Source organism: Durio zibethinus, chromosome 6 (genome assembly GCF_047325235.1).
Source record: "Durio zibethinus cultivar Kanyao isolate XHJ-2024 chromosome 6, ASM4732523v1, whole genome shotgun sequence".
NCBI lineage: Eukaryota > Viridiplantae > Streptophyta > Magnoliopsida > Malvales > Malvaceae > Durio > Durio zibethinus.
Window position 1 is genome coordinate 534,686 of NC_143167.1, and position 9,676 is coordinate 544,361.

Sequence of the window (9,676 nt, forward strand, 5' to 3'; positions counted from 1 at the left end):
GCATTTAGGTCACATATGTGTTTGGCCCAATTGAATATTTTTAGAGGGCCCAATTTTTATAAATAAAAAATTAAGAAGTGCCCAATTTGTATAATGCCCAAAATCGGAACATGAAATTGGGTCATTTGGGTCACACAATCTATGTTGGGCTCAAATTGAATATTTCTCTTTTTAGAGGGACCAATTTGTACAAATTAACAATTAAGGAATAAGGAATTGAACCTTGAATCTAATAATTTGTTTTGAAAGGTGGATCTCAAAGCCTGGAACACAGCTTGTATATTAAGAAACTTACGAGAAAATTTGAGGAACTCATCAAATGCTATTCCAATCTTGTTAACCTCAAGAAAAGCTTTTCATATTCATGCTTGAACTTCAATTTAATCAAGTACACCTCCCAAAAGAAAAAAAAAAAGAAAAAGCAAGCTCAAATTCAATCAGATGGAGCAAAGGTACATGTTCAACAATGGATAAGGTTATAAGGAACAAAATGAGATTGTTGTACTATTATTTATCTATATTTTCATGATCTTGGAATTCCTATTGTTTGATTAATGCTAATCTAAGATCAGCATAGTACCTAGCCATCCATCGTTTGATAATCTTCACCACTATACTTCGTTGCCTAATCAACCATTCCGGATCGGTTTTCTTTTCTGGAAGTATATCTAAGCAATGAGATCCTGCATGCAACATCAATATATAAATATATATATATATATATATATATATGACCATTAACATTACTTTGATCTGCATCAGAAATACAATGGAGTACTAGGTAGCTAGCCGTAGGCACGTACCATTGACTGTATATACGGCAAGAATGCTTTCTGAAATGTTTTCCAAAACCCTACAATAAAACAATATAAGATAACATATGGTATATCTATTACTCAATAGAGATAATATCTTGGTATTTTTTTTATTTTTTTAAAAAGATTTTTCGGTAATAATTAATTACCCGCCCCGACTATAAGGATCTCGCAGCCCATTTGAAAAGATGATGTTGCTACCAAACCTCTGGAGAATCAATTTTATGTCCTGCAAAATATGCCTCTAAAAAGGATCAGAAACATATAAATATGGATAAATATTCATCATTTTTTTATATATAATCTCAATTTATATATATATATATATATATATGAAACAATTGTGAAGAAATTAAGAGAGGGATTGGCACGCACATGGCCACCGTAATAGGAAGTGACCCAATGAGGCCGCGGAGGAACTCCGTAATAACTCATGCACTGTTGTATAAAACTGTTTAGGTCGAAGGGATCAGGTTGGAACATGGTGTTGTTGCCGATGCCAATAGGTATCACCATTTCACTGCATGTCTAAATTACACCAAAACTCTGTAAAAATTTGTCTAATATTCGAAGAGTTGGATTTGAATTTGTTTTCAAATAAAAAATTAAACTAATATTGGATTTTAAAGGTTACCATATTCCCTTGATTCCAAAAAAGAAATAATGGAGATCACAAAGCAACTTTTTAAAATAAAACTTTTGGGCACATTTATTAATTATTGCCAGAGTAAAAAAAAACCAAGCATCAATCACTGAAATTAATGTTTAAATGCATTTTAATTATAATATACTTTCGATAGAACTTATAACAATAGCTAGCAATGTTGAATTTGGTGATCCTAATTGTCATATTCATCATACTATCAAGTTGTTTGGTAAATTTACTTATTAAGATTCTGTGGTCATTATCTATTTTAAAAAAAAACCAGATTATTCTGTCATTAATTATATCAAGAATTTGCAATGAAATTTCATTTTTGACAAAGATAAAAGTTTGAAGGGAGACAGAGAGAGCTTCATTGGTCTAGTCTATTCATGAATAAAAATATCCTCATGATTTTGTTTATATATACTCCATATATCCAATAAAAATATCTTTAATTCGCCCTGTCGCCCTAGTGGAACTTACTATCAAGGGGTGTTTTCAACATTTTAATTATTTGATTATAAAATTATAAATCTTTTGTCAATCCATTAAATTTTGATCATCCCTTTTCAAGGGTTAAGAATTTTCTCCATTTTATCCCAACATCTGTCAACTCATAATTTTTTATATGAAAAGAAAATTGTAAATATTGAGATCAAACCGGAATATTATAATTACACACTTTTTAAAAGATGTAGATATATCATTTGAGTTAAATCTCAATTCTATCTCCTTTCAAATTTTACTCATCTAAAAAGAACATTAAAAAAAAAAAAAAAATCTACATCATTCACCTTGTCTCCATGGTTCAAATAGAAAGGGTCATTTCACTAGCCATCATAATTAAAACTCAAATAAGTCGTCATTTATAACAATTAGGCAAAAAGTAATAGCCAACACTAATTGTTGCCCCAAAATTTGTACTTTCCTGTGTTTTTTGCATTGTTGTGGTCTATGTTTGTCATATTCAAGCACTAATATTGTCAATGTCATTTATTAAACTAAGGATATATAACTTCTATTGGCCAAAAAATCAACGATAATTCTTAAGAAGCTACCAAAATCTAAAGATAAGATATGATAAAAAAAAAAAAAAAAAAAACTGAATATATACCTGCCATCTCCACCCTACGGTTGTTTCGGATTGGTTGGTTGGTTGATTGATATAGCAAGAACGATTCCCTCTGAAAGCAACAATGCCAGCAAAAATCTTGCTCAGAATATCTAGTTTTTCACTTCCATCAATGCCTCCGCATACCACGGTTACTGGATACCTCGGGGGTTGATTATATTGAGCTGCTGAAGCATACATTTTCGTCAACGCGTTTTTAAGCTCTGACGAATCGGTTAATGGACTAACAAACCGATAAAAAGAATTAATTAGAGATAACCCTTTTTAAAAAAATCAAGAGTTAATTCAAAGGTATGTATTGAAAAGTAATAGATATAAAAATTTACGTAAAAACCCAATTTGCCCAAAAAACTTATATTTCATGTTCTTACTTGCAAGTTTTGAATTTCGTGCTGAGGATTGAAAGACCATGGGGTTGGGAAGCAATTTTGTCGATTTCAGACCATGATTTTCGTATGGTTTGGTAGCAGGTCTCGCTCACTTCCTGTGCATGAATTCCAATCACATTAAAATTTAAATATACAAATGAAAGGGAAAGAAAATTAAGCTGAAAGTTCAATGCAATAAGTACCCTAAAATCCTTAGTGACGACTGAAAAGTAAGCACCGCTTGGTGTAATTTTATCAAAGTAGAGAACTGGAGCTGATGAGGCCACAGCTCCCAAAGCTACATGAGGGTACTTGAGCCGAAACCATGAAGCCAGCACTGATTTCATTGAGAAAAAAAAAAAAGATCAAGGAAGAGTTAAATATACATAAGGTGAAGGTTTGATGTAATTTTGTTACCGGTATAAACTTACTTCCCCCATATGATCCTCCGATTACGATGACCGGAGAATAGAAAGCATGAAGTTTCTTCTTGATATGCATGATGATTTCTGCGTAGTCTGATATGGCTTGGACAGAGTTGAAATAGCCAAGAGTGCTTGCATTTTTGAAGGCTTCTTCCCTTGATCCGAATGGTATTGATTTTCCATAGTATCGATGCTGATGAAAATAGAATTTGTTAATTAGATTCTTAATTGATTATCAGAATGTTTTGATATTATTACCTCAATGTATACGAGGAGAGCATTGAAGCGGATGGCGTTGTCACTGAGGAAACCAATAACAGCAAGATCACCGTCCAAAGGCGCTTCAGCTCCAAGATAGGCTAGAATTGGTGCACTAGCATTGGCTCCGCCCCAATACTTGAAGTTCATCACATATCTTTGTTGAAAAGTGGAATAGCTTTCTGGCTTGTAGTTGAAGTGATCAAGTGTTTGGGGGTAATAAAAAGTTCGAAGATCCTCTGAAACTGATGCAGACGACACAATATCAGGCTGTTCCAAGATTAATGTTCCTCTCGTTGGACTCAGTCTCGGAATGTCAAACCGGCCAGCACTGCAACTATTCTCTGAAATTGAGAGAACCATAACCATAACTATGAATTGAAGCCATTGGACTGAAAATTTAGGATAATTCATGGCAATTAATTTATCTATGAAACAGTAGTATATATAAATATATGCTTTGTTAGGCTCTCTTTGAGCTTCAAAGCCTTTTGCCAATGCCAGGTCCAAGAACTAATTATTGCTCATATATATATAGCACTAAAGAGTTTGCTTAGAAGAAAATGAGTTTACTTATGAATTAGTTTGCTTTGAAAGTTTAACTATCCTATCTATATCTATACGAAATTAAAGAGAAATTGCAACTCAGCTCTTTCAATTAAGGTTAATTAGAGAAAGAGAAGGACTCCAAAATCAATTAATTAGGAGACTCCAAGGCATCTTTTTTAATAGAGTTCTCATAGGAAGCCTTGAAAAACTAATCAAACATGATCTCACTCTCACCTCTTCAATTCTAATTTCACTTAAACATAAATACATCAATATCGGCTGATTGTTAGCCCAAAAAATAAGAATAAAATAAGCATAATACCGTACTTTTAAATGAAATCTAATGCCATTTATAACATTATTATCGGTTCATCACTCTATGGGGCTAATCAAAATTTGTTTTTTTTTTTTTTCCCCTCAAAGTTAGATAGTATGGCATGTTGATCATAGCAACATTTTACTTGGATTAGACTTAGCTACCCTTGATACAACAATCTAAAGTGAAAATTTTACTAATTTAAAAAACAACTTGAAATCAATGAGTCAATAGTTTACTGATATTGGATTTTTTTTTGAATTGAAAGTCTCGAGTTTGAATTTTAACCATAACCCAAAAAAATAAAAATTAATTTAAAGTTTTAAGGTCTAAATTTTGATGAATGAATTTTTTTTGTTTAATCTCTAGTAGCTATTTCTTCTTTGATTTTCCTTAATTTAGACATCTTTTACATATGTTCTATTGCCAATATATATCTCAAGTACATCTTCCAAATCTTTACAGCTATTTTCCCACTTATTTATTTCATTTTTTGCCTTTCCAAATTTTAAAAATGGGGATTGATTCTTATGTTTGGTTTTAAATGTCAAAATTAAAATAAGATTTGACACTCATCGATGTGCTAATTAAAATATTTATTTCCTGAATTAATTATGATCAAATTGAACATCACAATGCTATCATCATTGTTGGTTGAAATATTGATAATTTTCATGGGTTTTTGTGTTAGTTCTTGATATAGCAATATAAATTAAGGAAAATACTATATAGTTTCATATATATCAATATTTTGTCTAAGTAATAATTTATTGGTTTGATTGTAATATATTTTCTTTATGAATTGAAAGAGTATGTATTTATCCAACAGCCAAATTTGACGGACAAATAGCATAACTCATATCAAATCATTTTGAAAGTTGAATAATCAAATTGCATAGTTTTCTTGTGGAATATAGATATCATATAATAGAATGGAAATTGTGTCGGTCTCCTGTGCCAGAAAAGTTAAAAGAAAAAAGATGCTTTTCACATGTGTTCCCGTGCAACACAATATAGATAAGAATGTCTCATGTGTGATCAAAATTTAAAGTCCAAAAGTTTATTCGTCCCGAAACCATGAAATACTCTTAGCATGAAATCATGATGTAATTTGAGTTACGTACGAGAAAGTGTCGTAATTTGTTCTTAAGGGCTCGAACCTTTCTAATTAATGTATGATATAAAAACATTTTTAACTATATCAAACAAATAATTAAACATTTTTAATTAATTTGAAATTTGACATGAATAAACTACATGAATTAATAAAGTATGAAATAAAATTGTTGGATTAAAAAATAAAAATTATAAAATTAAATTAATTTCACACTAATATAAACAGATTCCTCCTTGTATCATCATGTGTGTATATATATTATAGTTACATATCTATTTTACCACAAATTTATATTAAATGAATATAGCAATTCTATAAAATTGTTTGTGGAGTTCAAAAATTCCATGAAAATTCCATAGCTCATAGATAGCGACCATCTTCATGATTTGCTTTAACTTTTAGCAAAAGTTCAAATAATTTTAAGCAAGTTAATGATTTGACATTTTTGATCGTGGGCTCACGCTTGTAATTCCTTTCAAACAACGCTACATACCCATGCCCACAAACCCACCAACTGCATATGCATGCGTAATCTATTTATATCATACTCATTTAGTTCCAGATTTTTTTCCTTGGAAACAAACAGAAAAGTTGAGTACGTTCCTCGCACGAGAAACGTTGAATAAAAAACGAATTGTTCTGTGAAGCACCTTTATTTCCGCGTGCACAATCTTTTTAGTGTTTGCATTCAGCCAAGTCGGTTATCTTTACATTTATCTCGATCAAACATGATGTAATGATTCCTGGTCTAGAATCATAACTGGAAAAATTATGCTGTACATGGCATATATTTTCAATTGAAAATATAAAGGAAATACAAAGGAAAGGTACATTTTTTAGTTTTTAATTTTTAAAAATATCGCACTTAAAATTTAATTAATTTATATAATTATTTTTAAAAAATAATATTTAATAAATCTAAAATTTAAATTTACATCTGAACACTTACAAGCTCTTCTTCAATCCCTAGATTACTCCCTCTTTGTTAAAGAAAATCCTAAAAGCTTCAATACTAATTATATTTCATTAATCGTTCGGCCAATATTTATAGGATTTGGGAATTGGGGTATTTGCATAAGCATAGGACATTATGCATAGCTTTTTCTAGAGGACGTGAATGAGATTCTGGGACGAATTTTCGACGGAGAAAAAATGTGGAAGACATATTCCAATAAAAAGCAGTGTGATATCACGTGGTGTGGACTATATATCAAGGAAAGAAAAGAAAATAAAACTGATAACCATTAAAAAAAAGTGTAGGGACCAAGAATTTACATTTCACTGATTTTCATTTTATAACAATATTATAAAGCATAATTAAATTACTATATATATATATATAATCAGTACCATAATCAAACATTTTGCAGTCTCTCTACTTTCTATTTGGAATTTCTTCTGTGTAATATTGGATATATATTTATTTATTTATTTATTTATAGGAATTAGTTAGGCTCAAATATTTCAAAGATTCTAAAGATATTGAGGAATTTTTTGGTTTGAGATCTCTCAGTATTTGATAGTCATTTTAGGTTTTAATTAATATAGAATTGAGTCGAATTAGACCTCATAAGAAGGATAAACTCTCTTAAGTCTATTTTTTTCATTCACAAAACTCAAAATTAAAATTTTGTTTAAGGGTAATCTAATTCTTTGTCATTCAAACCAATAAACATTAGTAAAACATTGAGAATTTTGAATAATTATGTGAGAGATCAACTCAAGGAGAAATTTTTGCAGAAATACAATTCCTGTTAATTCAAATAACTAAAGAGTTTGATTTTTTTTAAAATAAAGTTTTAATTTCAAATCTTGTGAATGAAAAAGATAAGCGTCGGGAGAGATTAGCTCTCTTATAAAAATAATTTGATTTGATTTTAAATTAATCGAGATTTAAAATGATTATTATATATAAAAAATTCTAAGACAAAATTTTTTTTTATATTGTTCTCTATTTTCCTGGAAAGGTTAGGGACAGATCAAATCAACTAAATTTCCTGTTGACTATTTGGTACTATATTACTTGGCATAGTTTTTCTTTTTCTCTTGGCATTAATGTACATATGATATAACTAATCAATCAGAGACTTTATAATACTAAGATTTTTATAAACAACTCTCTCTCTAATGGTTGTAAGTCTCTCTCATGAACTTGTTTTTGTTGGACTAAGCCTTGGGCTCACAATCTCGTCAGTCCATAATCCAACCACTATTTGCTCTTTAGATTCTACCAGGAATGGCTTGTATTTCTTGAAAACGACAGCTTTGGAAGCTATTGGTTTACGAAATTTGTCCTTTTTTTTTTACGTAGGTAGACATTTTTGCATTATTTTCAAAAACAGATAGCGAAGCACAGAAGTTTGTACTAGTACCATGAAATTTCCTAGCAGATTTTCAGTCTATGTCACAACAGTTTTTTGCTAAGTACTGAGAACATACAAAAAAAACAAAAAGCTCAATTTATGGCACAATGTAATGTTTTAATAAAACTATTTTTGATCAGAATTGTTATAAGTCAATGTTGTTGAACTATGAACACCAAATCCTTGTTTGGCTTTATTGATTTTGATAAAAAAAACAATTGATGTGGTCTTAACATTCCATGATTTTGGCGCAGTTTGATTTTAACTTTTTTCTTTTTCCCTCAGAAGCCATCTTGTTGCCAGTCTTGCTACCTAGTTTTTCATTGTAGTCCTTTTATCCAGCCTCCAATGATGTTGATCTCCTTGTCTCCCCGTGCAACTAACCAGTCAGGGTCACTTGCACTTGGAGTGCTTAAATCCAAGCAATGGGCACCTTAATACCATAACAGATCTCAATCAAAATCAAGTGATTAATTGTAAATTTCAATCTCCTATAACTCACTAAAGATACCTCCTCTTGCATTTACTGGGACAATGCTATCTGATATGTTCTGCAAAACTCTGTAGTAGAAGGATTTATCATCTACTTACAAATTCTGATGGGAGGCCTGAGCCTGTCTTTGTCATCATGGATCTGTCCACTGCACCATACCTCATTGTCCAAAGATATGCTGATAAGCATAATCTTGTTGGGAGTAGAAGAAGCAGTACTTGTGAAAAACTGAATCAACAGTCTTTTTGGCACCATGACCTATGGATCGTTAGCCTATCTCCTTCAGTTTTGAGAAATAGGGGGTTATGAACCATTTTATTCGTCTTTATTGCTTTAATTAGCCTTGACGTGATCCACTAAGTTGGCATTAGCAGTTTAGCTTTGAGATAAGAGAAGGAGTTGGGATTGCAACCCCATTTCTACTTAATGCCACTTCCTACTAGGGTGATTACTTGATTAAACAGAACTGAGCTTCTAAACACTAAAAAACATTCTTGTCAAGTCATGCATGAGATCATCGGTATCACCCTCACCTTCAATTTTTCTAAACGTCCAAAGCTGCACTAAATCACCAGTTTTAAGCCAGTTCCTCTTCTTAACAATATCCCAGTTACCCTTCAAAATGCAAGACGAACTCAAATTTACAGTAGTTGGAAAGGACTGAGATAATAAAGACATGTTCCTCACTTTTAGTGAAGACTCAATGAACAGAACGGGAATTCCAGAGAACTCCTCTACCTCTACATCTCTCAAGAACTTTCTTCTTTCTGTTGCCGGGAAACGTATCGTCAGATGGTTGTTGGCAGTGCTCGTATCAGCTTTTGACAAGAGTTTTTCCATCACAAGCGCTGCATCAAACCCACCAACGTCCTCGATAACGTATCTAAACTCTTTAGGCAAGACTGGACGACTACGATTCCTTCTTGCATTGCCTTCCACCACGACTGAACAAACCAACTTCTCATTCTCAATCGCCATTTATAATATTGTTTTTTCTCCTAAAAGAACCCTTAAACCATTTCAACTTAATAGTCTTTTGTAGTTAGAGAGTTTCAATGTTGAGGCGATGTTTACATGTAGGCAATAGCGTTTAACGTTAAACCTTGTACAAAAAAGGACTTGGTACTAAACCAAGGCAACTAGGACAGCCATTGAATTTACAACTACTAGCCGTAATCCTTGTCCTACAGGAAC

At 31.6% G+C, this 9,676-nt stretch overlaps 2 protein-coding genes across 3 annotated transcripts; both read right to left on the minus strand.

Moving 5' to 3' along the window:
• Positions 1-302: 302 nt before the first annotated feature.
• LOC111285667 (uncharacterized) lies at positions 303-4,425 on the minus strand. Of its 2 annotated transcripts, XM_022875221.2 has the most exons (9): positions 3,645-4,425; positions 3,393-3,579; positions 3,165-3,298; positions 2,965-3,077; positions 2,576-2,816; positions 1,191-1,343; positions 965-1,044; positions 804-853; positions 303-683 (listed from the first exon to the last, which is right to left on the minus strand). In XM_022875221.2, exons 1-9 carry the CDS (start codon positions 4,056-4,058, stop codon positions 541-543), a joined length of 1,515 nt encoding a protein of 504 aa, XP_022730956.2. In that variant the 5' UTR covers positions 4,059-4,425; the 3' UTR covers positions 303-540. The 2 variants fall into 2 exon arrangements, with proteins under 2 accessions (XP_022730956.2, XP_089619412.1); XM_089763286.1 differs by lacking the exon at positions 1,191-1,343 and having other exon boundaries at positions 3,645-4,167.
• Positions 4,426-8,956: 4,531 nt separating this feature from the next.
• On the minus strand, positions 8,957-9,460 carry LOC149518312 (B3 domain-containing protein At1g05920-like). The gene has a single exon (XM_089763280.1). It carries the CDS (start codon positions 9,458-9,460, stop codon positions 8,957-8,959), a length of 504 nt encoding a protein of 167 aa, XP_089619406.1.
• Between the last annotated feature and the right edge of the window lie 216 nt (positions 9,461-9,676).